Below are 12,636 nucleotides of genomic sequence, written 5' to 3'. Positions count from 1 at the left end.
ATCAAAATCTTGTTTTTGAGGAAACCTAAAGACTCAGAGTTTAGAAGCTGCAAGTGTATTATCCCCTTGAAAATGAGAAAATACAAAATGTTCCTAATATGTAGGAGATTCCCAGTCTTTTTTTTCTTTTTTTTTTTTTTTTACAAAGACACACAGAAGCAAACACACACAGAAAACTATGCACAAAAACATAACAATGCTCATTCTGATGACACGGATGATTACCGTCAAAGACAGGGAAAGTCAAACCTCTCGTGGCTCTAAAACACATCCGTGTTTAAGCACACTTGACAGAGCCTACACTCAGCAGAGTGCTTGTTAACAGGCTCTCCGTCCTGGGGATAGGCTTAGCAATGGCACAAATTTTGCTTTTGATATTTGAAGAGTTTTTCCAAGCGTAGACGTTCGCTCCAGGAACATTATTAGACACAAACACATACTCAAGCATTAAGCATATGAATCCAAGACCTGCATATCACCTCCCAAGATGCAGGAAAAATCATAAACACACTAATGGTCGCACAATCTGTCATGTTAAATGCACAATGGAGTATGTGGGAATGTGTTGAAGTGTTGTGCAAATACACAGAGCTGGAGTCCAGCTATCACTGCTATTCTAGGTAGTTTCCACCAAATCACTGGAAATAGAAATAGATCTACTCTAGAGTGATATATCTGGTAATATATGCGTAATGGAAAGCAAAGGTCATAGTTTATAACATACCACGGCTTCTGTGCTTAAATTTATCGTATGTAAAGTAGAAGGGATTACTGATGTGCATATCTGGTATGACACAGGGGCAAATGACGCAGTTGTAGCTACAAATTTAATGTGAAAATATAAGACTTGGGTTGATCATTTAAAACAGAGTAAATAAAAACAACACAGACATTTCCCCATTATTAAAGTTTAAATAGCAATTCCGTGAGCAAACAGTTGCTTATTTTTTTTTATCAATCAGACACTAACATTCACTTGAAGTCATGTTTTTGTCCACTTGATGAATGTTAGTCCAGAGCTTTCTTTTGTTTTAGTTCTTTTTTGGGGTTTCCACTAACTCTTGAGAGAAATATCTGTCTTTTTTACTGCTAAAAGCTCTACTGTGTTCATCCACTAGGACAAACTGTGTACATACATAGCAAAAAGTGAATGTATCATAGATTTTTTGCTGAAAAATCTGGATTTAAGGTTGATGAGAGCATTAAGTAATAACCAAAACTGAAAAAATTGTGGGCTATTAAATCAAATCAATGAGCAAGAAGATGCTAAAGAACACAATACAGCAGACAAAAGCTGCAGAATGAACTAATATTTCCATCTGAAATATTAGAAACCTCATTCACATTGTGCACCATTTTTCAGTTCACTGGCAATATAAGAATATTGTATACCCATGGTGCTTTCCATTGCTTGCAGGTTAGAGTGATTCAGGGAGAGATGCTAAATTGTTGACTTTATTTAATCATTATTACTATTGCATATGGATTAGTGCAGAATAGATCAAATCTGAAGCCCAGTGAGTCATTGTACTCTCTAGGAGTCAGCTACAATATGAATATTAAAAGGTAATGGTCCCAGTACGTTGTATTATACTTTAGATTCTATTTACTGTTTTGCAATTTTTCATACAAGATATTCAATAATTTCTGTCATTGTAGGGATTAGCACAAAGTCCTGTCTGTTCATAATGTACGAGCCAGTACTTTATAGTGTTGCTGGAACCTTTCAGAGCTGCAGAAAATAATAGGACGCTGAAGACACGGAGAGACTGTGGGAAAAAGAATTAATCAAAAACAAGGAAATAGGCCGTGTTGAATTATTTATCCCTCATGGCCACTTGTGAAATCCACAGCTTCATTAACAATGGAAACCAGTGTCACTGTCATGTGTGGGTTTCCTGTCGTATTGATCACAGTCTCTGCTCTTGTGAACAGACGTGTTTTATTGAGGATGTAAAATCCATGACAGATGAGATCAGTTTCCAGGAACACTCCTCCAAGCCTTTAGATATGTAACATCACATCAGTCCCAAAGTGAATTCATGCTATTCACTATTACTAGAAAGTACATGCCCATCCTGCCACTATTCCCTTTGAGTATAAATATGTAAAAGTGTTTTTTTTTCTCCAAAAGGCAGTTAGATATATTTCACAAGAAAAAGCTAAAAGGGAATAGAGACGTCAGGGTTTTTTGTGTTTTTTTTACATCCTGCTCAACAGCCAAACAAAGCAGCTCTCAGGAGAGAGACGGCTGACATGTACAATGATCAGTTCATCATCTGTTTGTGTTGCAGCACAACTTAAAATAAAATTCACTTCCTCCCTTGTTGCTGCTCCTTCCATGTTTACCCTCCACTTCTCCATCCATCCGTGCTCTTCCTTGACCTTTCTGCAGGCATTCTGCAGTCACTTTACTCACCATCAGCTTGATAGGCACCACAAGGAGTCAAACCTAGTTAGGCTATAAGCTGAAATGCAGAAAGGAGGAAAGCCTGAGGGTCAATTTCTGCCCAAGAGACGGGAAGTTGGCTTGTAATCATAGATGAGAACAAATGTAAGTAGCTCTCAGAAGACCAGTGGAGGTTGAATCAAACGGTCATCGCCCTGAGCACATCGACGCTCATCTCTTGTCCCATTTCCCTCTCGAGTATCACTACCTAAAGCATCTGACCACGAGACTGTAAATGTACAGTTTAAGTCTAAATATGTAATTCCAGTATGAGAGGAAAATGAAGTCAGTGCCTTCATAACCCCACTTGGCATTTATATACAAGTTATCCCCTCATGTCTTTTGCTTTGCTGTCTCTCTCTGCAACCTGTCAGAAAATGATTTAAAAAGACAGCCGCACTTGCCAGCTCCACCCAAGTATGAAAAGACCATTTTTACTTCAGCAGTGAAACAGAAAAATAAGCAGACCATCCTTTTTCTAAGTCCAACCTCTATTTTTTGATACAGTTAGTGCACGCACATTCATTTGGCTGTGTGTTTGTATTTATATTCGTGCATCTACAATGTGTACTTAAAAAAAACTCATCCTCTGTGTCGGCACAGAGCAGAGAACAGATCAAAGCTTTGTCTTGCCACAGAGGCTAAGGCAATTCAAACATATTTTAATAGGGTAGGTGATGAAGACGCCTCTGTGATAAGCTGATGAACAAAGCCTGTCCTCACTTAGATTTATACAATAAGGCCCAGGATGGCAAACAGAGATCACCTGGTATGACATTAGCGGCCACAGCAGTTTTCACTCGTCCTTTTCAATCCAAACTGTCATTTTTTATCACAAGCTGATATTATATTTCTCTGAGCCTCATTTCTGTAAGTGTGTAATCAGTACAGGCTAATATTTATGATTGTTCAATGGCTTCATGTGAGACCTCTGTAAAGGTTTGGTCCGATGGTGATGACTGGAATGGACAAGAGTCCAAAGATTTATCATAATTTATTCATAACTGCATAAATTCATATTCACCAGCATCTGCCTGATCCTTCATGCACTATTCATGTGACACAAGGTACCACCAGCCAGTCCAAAATGAAACCAGCACAGCAGTCGAACCAAAATAAAAACTGCCTGAATGGGTTGTTTGGTGTTCTGCCTGTTAGCTTTCATGACCTGAAGGTAAGTTTTGTGTGTGGATGTTTAATCAACATGTGATTCAGTCTTGGTTGACTGGCCATCCACAGGACAAAATGAACGACATTTACACATAATTGTGACTGTGACAAGAGATAAAATACACAGAAATCTCCAGACCAATTTCCCCTTGCATGTAATGAGCAATAGCTCATTAAGACAAGCCCTCTGCATGTTCAAAGTTACGGTAGCAGAAAGTGAGCAATTTGATCATCCTGGGGATATTCCAATACATAAACATGAGCTCCTGCTCTGTTGCTGTGCTATGAATAGTACCAGCACGCAGTATGTTCAATATGCAATATGTTTGTCCACATATAGACATTTTTAGACAACCTGCACACTAGTGAATACATGAGGAGAAGAATTTTTTAACAGCATTTGTCAATCTAAGTGGACAGGGTGGGAAAAGCAGAAAAATAATGCCCTCACCTTTGTTTGATTGCTTTAATCTACAACACAAAATAACACAAACACAACCACACACATACACATCAACTTACCAAACTGTGTAAGTCTGCATTTTTGTGGAACAGCCAAGGTGCCTCCAATATGGTAAATGTTACGTGCCAGGAGGGTTGCCACAGTTAATGCAGCAGACTTTTCAGCAGGACCGTAAATAAAGGTGGATCTCACTTTATGAGCAGATAAAGCCGTAGGACCGAAAAGCGAACAACAAATTTCCTCCATTTCCTCTGCAAAAAAATTGGAAACCAGTAGGAGTCCAACTCAGTTCAGTCCCAGAACGCAGCAGCTACACCTGTAGCTCTGAAAAACCACTTCTACCTCACATCAGATGTGACGGACTGACTTCAGACAACAAGGAAGCACAACCAACACTCCTGCTGTTCATCTTCCTATGCACTGTCTTCTAATCTGTGGCTTCATCTGATCGTCTCCGAAAACACACATCTCCACCTTTCTCTTGGTCGCCTGCTCCCTGTTCCCACCTCCTGCTCTTCCCATCCACCTCTCTCTGTGATATTTCACAGGTCTCAGAACATGCGCTGCTGTGTCAGTGCAGCTGCCAACACGATACCCTGAAACACAGATTTAGATCCAGCTCCGGTATTGTTGTGTAGTTTATTCTGTGTAGTTTATTCAGTGATTATGAAGAGCAGAGGAGTAAAATAGTGCAGCAGATGTGTGTCTCCGTATATCAGCTGGGTTCATTAAGGTCAACCAATGAAATACAGGGATAAGAATGATGACATAACATTCATGATAATGCACTCCTGAAAGTAAGATCTAATGGCATGTGGGATGAGTGTGTGTGTGTGTGTGTGTGTGTGTGTGTGTGTGTGTCTGGGTGAGTGTGCTAAAGGCAAAGCCAGATAAAGCACATCTGTCCATCTTGCTCTGAATACGTTGCTATTTCATGCAAGCTTTTACCTCCTGAGGGTGAAGACCTCAGCGCCCGCACCTGAAATTTTCATCTACTTGATCAGGCTACTAAGAAGACCCCATTTTCAATGTGTCACCAAAAAGGGAAAACCAATTATGTGCTTGTTCATTCACACCAAAAAGATGAAGCAGCAGGATAAATAACTGAAGAATATCATTGGACAGATAATCCAGGAAGGCTTTGGTATGTCTGTTTATGATGGGTTTTTTTTTTCCTTGTGTAAAATATTCCAGCCTGTGTTGGAGCTCTGTTTTCTTTCCTCCTGTTCTGATGCAGATCAGTCCTCAAGTGGCAGTTCAAATGGCACAAAATCTCTGCAACTCTGCACCCTGAACACTTCTCAAGGCACAAGTGCTTGCAACTTCTCAGAACAGACGCACTCAAAAAATCATGGCAAGTTATAAAGAGGAGCCGGATGAAATAATTGTTCAAATACAGAGGTAATTGCACACACTTCTGGTCAGCATCTCCTTGAAAAATGGATTTTAAAAAGCATGAAACAAATCCTGCATGCATAGACAATCGCAGTGTGACGGTGCCATGCTTGACAGATTGTTACTTTACTGCTGGAGACAGGATCTGCAATTCCAATGCTGGAAAAGGGTGACTGTGTTTGAATATCCAACAGGCACGTTCTAAGTCACATGTATTACCTGATAAAGCTCAAGCATGTCTTCTCATAAAGATTTTATATTTATATGTTTTTTGAGAACATCTGTTGTCTGTGCATCAGCTGCTGCGAACCACTGGAGTGAATAAGAAGTAAATACGTCCACTTTCTCCCTTTTTACGATCCTCAATGTCGAATTTTCTCCACTACCTGAAGCCACAACAAAGGAAGAGTTTTAAAGTCTCTACTACACAGCAGTGATGTAACTTAAGGAGAAAAAAAATCAAATAAGGAAGAGAAAAATGTCACTTTGACGGAAATGGATCTCAACAGGGATGCAAGTCTCATGCCAGTTTATTTTCATTCTGGAGTGAAATGAAGGGAGAGGTGCGAACATTCAGTTTAAAAACCTGCGGCATGCTTTGGGAATTGTTCGGGAGTGATGTCAAGTGATGTGGGTTCAGAACGCAAAACTACAAGTAAGAAGGGGACTGTCAGTAAAGAGTCACTCACAATAAAAAAAGCAGTGATTCCTGACAGTAATGTGCCAGCAGTCATCACATATTCAGTGTTTTATATCATCTGATTTTACGCTGCAATTTTAGAAAATAAACATTTCTATCTGTCTCTGCTTTGTTAGTTGCCAATAAATTTGTTTTAAATCTGTTCATCTGACAACATCAGGAATCAGATTAGATCATCAGGCAGCATGATTTCTAATATCACTGGACTGGAGTACAACAAAGATGATAAACCCAAACGATACCACATGTAATCCCATTGTATTTTCTTCTGAATCTGGAGTTTTGTCACTGTTTCTCTCAGGACATTCAACAGCTTATGAAATTAAATTAGTCAGGCGCGCCGCTCTGTGACAGATGATGACTTCTGGATAAGTGTGTGGGGAAATCAGGCTGTACCACAGTGGGATGAAGCACATGTGTGACAGGAACTGAGCATATTTCGTTAAGAATATCCAAACTCCATCGCCCACTCCACCAGTATCACAGCCAACGAAGAGACTGCTGGCTGGTCATAGTTTTTCAAGCTTAATAATCATACATATTGGATGAATAACGCTGTGACATCTTATTGATTCATGTTGTCCTCCCTCTTGTTTCTGTTCAAGGCCTGGAGCCATTCCTTGCTTGTATTAGGTGGAGAGCAGGTAAACAGCCGGAATCTGTTGTCAGTCGGTGCTAACACAGATAGACAGACTCTCACATTGGTACCTGTGGGACAGCTGGAGTCCATAATCCACCTGATGTGTCACTGGAAGGAAACACAGCGGAGACCTTCATGAAAACAGAGATAACATGCAGGAGCACACAGCCCCCGTTGCTATGATGTTTGCCAATGTTCTGAATTAAAACCGGAATAGAGATAATACATGCAAACAAATTTTCCACCTTGGTGAACACCTTTGTCATGCTCATTGTTTCGCTGACAAAGCCTGATGTGTCAGATCTAAATGCTTCTTCATTAAAGGAATAATCGCAATATTGTTTCCTCAAGCCAAAAATTAGAGGAGGACATACAGTATATACTGCTCTTATGTGTGTTAAATATGAAGTCAACACCTGGGTACCTTAGATGAGCAGAAAAAATGGAAACAGATGGAAACACAAGCTCTGCCCATAGGTTTAATTTGGCTTCCAGCACTTCCAAATATCTCCAGTTGACATTTTTCATTACCCATTTTCTATATCCATGTTAGAACTTATAAAGAAGTTTCAGAAGTTGTTGTGGTCACTGCGATGTTGCCTGGCAACCAGGACATCGCTGCACCTGGCCAGGAAAAAGTCAGGTACAAAACTTCCAGGTAAAGCAAAGATTTTAATTATTTGGTATTTAAAATATTAATATTCATCACTAAGTAATAATCATGAGTATAGTTAGAAAAGAAATCATAATTATTATGTTACGGCCACCAGTATTGGGGTGCCGCCTGGTTCCTGGGGAGGAGATTGCATGTGTGGGTTCAGCTGTGGCTGTTCTCAGAGTCTCTCCGGAACCCCAGCTGCCAGTCATTCCAACTAACGACTCAGGAGTAGACGACCTGCACTGCAGCCCTGTTCTCCCCGCCTCTGGACCTTCCTGATTGGGCCACCCTCCAGCTCCCCTCCACCTCTAACCAATCAGACACAGCCATCGCCACACCTGCAGACTATATACCTGCAGGCATGCTGTTAATCGAGGTGGCTGGTATCTGTGATCAGGCTGCCCTGGTGTCTCTCTGAGTGCTATGTTGTTTGTGTTTCTGTGATGTGTTTCGGTCTGTAGATACTCATGGTGGGTTCTACAGACACTTTGAGCTCCTGTTGGCAGCTGTACTTTGGTGTGGAACCTACAGCCTCAGTGGAGGCTGAGGCTCCAGGTAGCAGTCCGCCAACTTAGTGGAGAAGCTGCTCGGTATTTAGAGTCTTCGTAAACTGTGTTCAGTATGTGAGAGTGAGGCACCAGTTTTGTTTAGTTAATTTTTGCACTCTGGTATTAGTTTCTGTTACTTGTGGTGGGTGTTGCTGATGTACTTATGTTTGGCTAAGGAGTTTAGTTACTTTGTTTTGGGTTTACATAGTTTAGAAACTCTGTTAGCCTTCGTTTTGTTAGATTCTGTTCTTTGATTTAGCAACACTCACCAGTCTTGTGTTCTTTATTATCACTTTTATGTTCCATTTGCCACTAAGCAATAAATCCCTTCACCTGAACCAATAACATTCTGGTTATTTTGTTGCATCCAGCCACAAGTGTTCACCGCATGCACACACAAATGTTCAACAAAAACTTTTCAGAGTGAACTGACTGTACTGAATCACTATTGTCACAGCAGCCACTGAACAGCACCACTGTCTGCTCCGTTGTCAGTCATTGTATATTATTCTCTTGTTAAAAACATAAATAAAAGACAGCGAATGCCTCACAAATATTATCAGAATCTGATAACTCAGTTGAAAATAGCAGACTGCTGAGCTATTTATCCTTGTGTCCAGCACTTGTATGGCTGCTTTTGTCCGAATGCGACAGAGGACTTGCAGCAAAATGAACAATATTACTAAATTGTGAAAAGACTGAATAAGTGCTGAATTTTAAAGCAGAAAGAGTGATTATTTGTTCGCTTACTGGCATTTTTGCTGAAATGCATTTGAGCAACTGTCACAGATTTGGTACGAAAAAAATATGTCAACAAGGTTATGAAAGTGAGAAATCTGAATGGAATTAAACTGAACTGAATGCTTGGAATCAGCAAAGTGATTCATTTTTTGCATGTCTAAATTGTATATGTTTGACAAAAACAGTTTTTCTGTCAATTTCATGTTTTGTGTGTTTCCCACTAATTGCTCTAAATGCTCCATGTTCATGAAAATCACAGTAAATCACTGACTGTGTTTTCTCACCAGTGCATATTCTGCAGCAGCACAATGACAGCAAATGTTATTTATTGGCACGTAGGGGGATGCATTCAAATATAAACACCTTTTAAACCAAACTAATTACAAAAAGCCTGTATGGCAGCAGTCACAAATATTTTGGGAGGCCTTCTTATTAGCAACATAAAAGGTTATGAAATATGAGGAAACCATGAGCTAAAAGGAGGAAAAACACATGCTCTTATCCCACAGTCACTCACTTCACCTAATTAAAAGCGCTCAAGGCAGCTCTCCAGTCACTGATGCTACAAATGGGTTCCCAGGTCCCTCCGGGGTGCAGAGTGTGGAGCAGCACCGGAATAAAAATAAACACATGACAACTGCAGCATGATAATACATTCACCAAAGATGCTACAGGGGGCTCCCCGAGTGGAGGAGTTCAGCGCTGACTTCAAAGGCGGGAACTGAAAACTGAGAGTGTGTGTGTGTGTGTGTGTGTTTGTGTGTGTGTGTGTGTGTGTGTGTGTGTGTGTGTGTGTGTGTGTGTGTGTGGTTATGTGCACAGTCGGTATATATTGATGATAACTTGTACTGCAATGTTAAAGCTCCTTCATTCTTCCTCCCAGAGCCAGGCTGGATGACTGTGAGCGGATTGAGATACAGTATCTCTGGCAGCAGAGTCAGACTGCAAACTGTCTGATCTCAGCGGCTTCATAAGAAATGTTAGACAGAAGTTTTAGGTGCCTGCCTGGTGCTTCATGCCGGGACACAAGAGAGGCCCAGCAGTGTGAACTGAGCTTCTGGGTAGCTCATTAACTGCAGAGAGGATGAAAGGAAATTAAATAAAAGCCAGTATTTATGAATAATTTGCTTTCTGTGTTCTCGTGTCGGTAAATGTAGCACTGTAAAAGCGCTTGCAAACTGCCCAGCTGCAGATTTAAACTGGTAATGCTCCCAGCAGAATTTAGAAGCATATTTCTTACACAGTACACCCCTGTGCACATCACCTAAATGTCAAATGATTCAAATTTGTATCACCTGCTACTGTGTAACATTAAAAGATAACCATTTAGATTAGCTTTTATAAAAATACAGACTCTGCAGTGGAAACTCAATCCAACTAAACTCAGCGCAACTTCCATTACTGGTGTTTTTATCAATACTTAAAATATCCAACTTCATTTTCAATGACAGACTCCATCCTTTGCGGCATGAAGGATACCAAATTTCTGCAGAGATATTCTGTCACTTTTTTCCAGCAACTCTGTGCCAGAGGGGCTGAGTTACAGGCTTTGAAATACTGCATAGGTTTTCTCTTAAATTCTAGTCATGCAGCATGCTTTGCCAGGTCATGGTTTTCACTTTTTCCATTTTTTTTTAGAAACACTCGTGTGGTTCTTGGCAGTGCACTTTGGATGGTTATCATGCTGGAATATTCCTCTTCTGCATAACTTCTGCAGACTGGGAATCCTGTCAGTCAGTATTTTGATATATCCTCAGGCTTTCATGTGCCATCTATAAATGTCATCTCCCTAACAGCTTTTGCACTCATGCACCCTGATATGATCTCACTTCCACTTCCATCTGTGCTTCACTGTCAGGACTATGCATTCACCATGGTAGTCCTGACCAGGTTCATGCCAAAATTGAGCTGAACAAATTTGTCTTGGATTGTCTGATCAAAAACATGTTTCTAATTTTTTTTTTCCTCCTGTATACCATCTATAAAGGTTCACGTTATGCAATGTCTTTTACACTGTTGGAGCTGTTCCCTCTGATAATCCCTGTCTGAGGTCTGAAGCACTTGTCCGTCTGTTTTTCAGAACTAGATTGTGAAGCTGAGTCAATGGATCATTGATTAGTAGTATTATAGTTCATCCTGTATCGCCTGATTACTGCTACAGCTGTGTTTTGACAGATTTTTCTTTGTTCACCAATCTTCCTGTATCATTTTCCATATTTGTGAAGTCAAATCACATTTTTAAATTCTATACAATCAGATTTTTAAATTCTTCTAACAATTTTTATCCCATGTGAAGTCATGATGCAGATATGCAGATAGACATAGCCCATAGTGCAAAACTGAGAAAGTTCACAAGCGTAATTGTTTTGGATCAAGTTTCTCCTTTGGGGCCTTTATTTTAGTTATGGTGCTTCTAAAGTATTTGTTTTTGTTTGTCTATAAGAGCAAAACTCTATTTGTCAACTTCAAAAACAGGCAGTTGCTGAGAGGTGATACAGTTTCAAATCATTTGACGTTGTCATATGTGATTCTCACAAGGGTGTACTCTGTTCTGTTGTATACTGTACATACTTGAGGCAACAACAAATGTGATGTGCCAGTGGCTGTGTCAGCATTTAGAGAGACACGGTAACACAACATCAGTGAAATTTTATGTCATGCAAATTATGGCCCTTCAGGAGCAAGTGGAGGAGGAAAGAACACTAATAAACCAGTGACAGATTATTGCTGAACTGGATACAACAGCTGAAAATAGGCTTTTTTTCCAGGCTTACCTAAGCATTATAGTGACAGTGTACTTTGAGAAGTTCACCCATGTATAATGGTCTAAGATTGTCAAACAACTGTTATTTATATTAAATTCGACGGTCAAATTGAATCTGTGGTGATACCCTAAAGTACCCTCCCAAAAAGAAAGAAACGAAAAGAAAAGCAGACCGAAACTAAGATGAAGCTGTTTAAAAAAGCAGAGGTCTGAAAGGATGAGTGTGTTCCTTCCTGGTGTCTACTTGCTGTTTGTGCCCCGGAGCTACAGAAAGGAAGAGGCAAAGACAAAGAGTGGATAGAGAGAAGAAAGAGTGAACGTGCTGAGATTCATCATCATCAGTACAGGAGAGACACGAGGAAAAACACATTTTACATGGAAAAACCATTTCCTCCATGTGGAGGAGATTAGCAGCCATGTATGCTCCTCCAAACCGTCCTCCCTCCATTATCTTCTCCCTATTTTTCTCTCTCAGCAAGAGCTTGCTTTTTTCACACAACTCATCAGGCACCAGAGTTGCCAAAATGTGGCTTTTTTGTCCACCGAGGCCAGCAGGCGCCCGGCTCCTAAAACCCCCTAATGCTCACACAGAGAAAGAGACACACAAAGCCAGACACTGCAGGGGTGAAGACTGACAGCATTCTGCTTTTTAAGTGCCAAGGATGCTCCATATTTCTGACACGGTATGGGAGAGAGCAAAAGGGTCTCTAACAGCCCAGGGACTGCTGAGGGCTTCAATTTTGCCATCAATGCCTGACGCAAGCCTCTGTCAAATGGTGTGGTGCTCAACATGCCCTGTCTGGGATTCAGGAGGATCCTTTTTCTGCTGATGTCAACCACAATCCAGTCCAACTCTGCTGCTGAGCAAAGTCATGTGGCGATGCTATGTGCTCCATCATGTTTCTCAGACATCTTCACACCAAGGCGGTGCAGTGACAAAACCCATAAATATCTCAGGGACGGTTAGATTTTCTGTGAACAGTGCAGAGGATGTAGGGCTGTGAAATATGTGGCACATCCAGATGGACTGAGGGCAGAATTGACAAATCAAGAGGCTTTTCTGCCCCCTAGTGACAAGCACAAAGGGGCATTTTCAGCACCAGGGACA

The 12,636-nt window shown here is 40.7% G+C and overlaps 1 protein-coding gene and 1 long non-coding RNA gene across 7 annotated transcripts in view; one reads left to right on the top strand and one right to left on the bottom strand.

Annotated features, from left to right (window-relative positions):
- Positions 1–12,636, bottom strand: part of plch1 (phospholipase C, eta 1) — a 66,887-nt gene that overhangs the window by 41,736 nt on the left and 12,515 nt on the right. For 2 of the 6 annotated variants that reach the window (XM_023294320.3, XM_035940988.2), the window contains exon 1: positions 4,142–4,714. The exons of 2 other annotated variants lie outside the window; for them this stretch is intronic. In XM_023294320.3, coding sequence (XP_023150088.3) covers positions 4,142–4,328 — 187 coding nt within the window. In that variant the 5' untranslated portion in view covers positions 4,329–4,714. Of the gene's footprint in view, positions 1–4,141; positions 4,715–12,636 lie in introns of those variants that run through there. 2 more of the 6 variants (XM_035940985.2, XM_035940986.2) reach the window with 1 other exon arrangement.
- LOC129349315 (uncharacterized) lies at positions 5,026–8,495 on the top strand. The gene is made up of 3 exons (XR_008602285.1): positions 5,026–5,226; positions 5,320–5,483; positions 6,783–8,495. It is a non-coding gene; the product is annotated as an uncharacterized LOC129349315 (long non-coding RNA).

Source organism: Amphiprion ocellaris, chromosome 7 (genome assembly GCF_022539595.1).
Source record: "Amphiprion ocellaris isolate individual 3 ecotype Okinawa chromosome 7, ASM2253959v1, whole genome shotgun sequence".
Lineage (NCBI taxonomy): Eukaryota > Metazoa > Chordata > Actinopteri > Pomacentridae > Amphiprion > Amphiprion ocellaris.
This window is presented reverse-complemented; position numbering and strand designations above follow the sequence as displayed.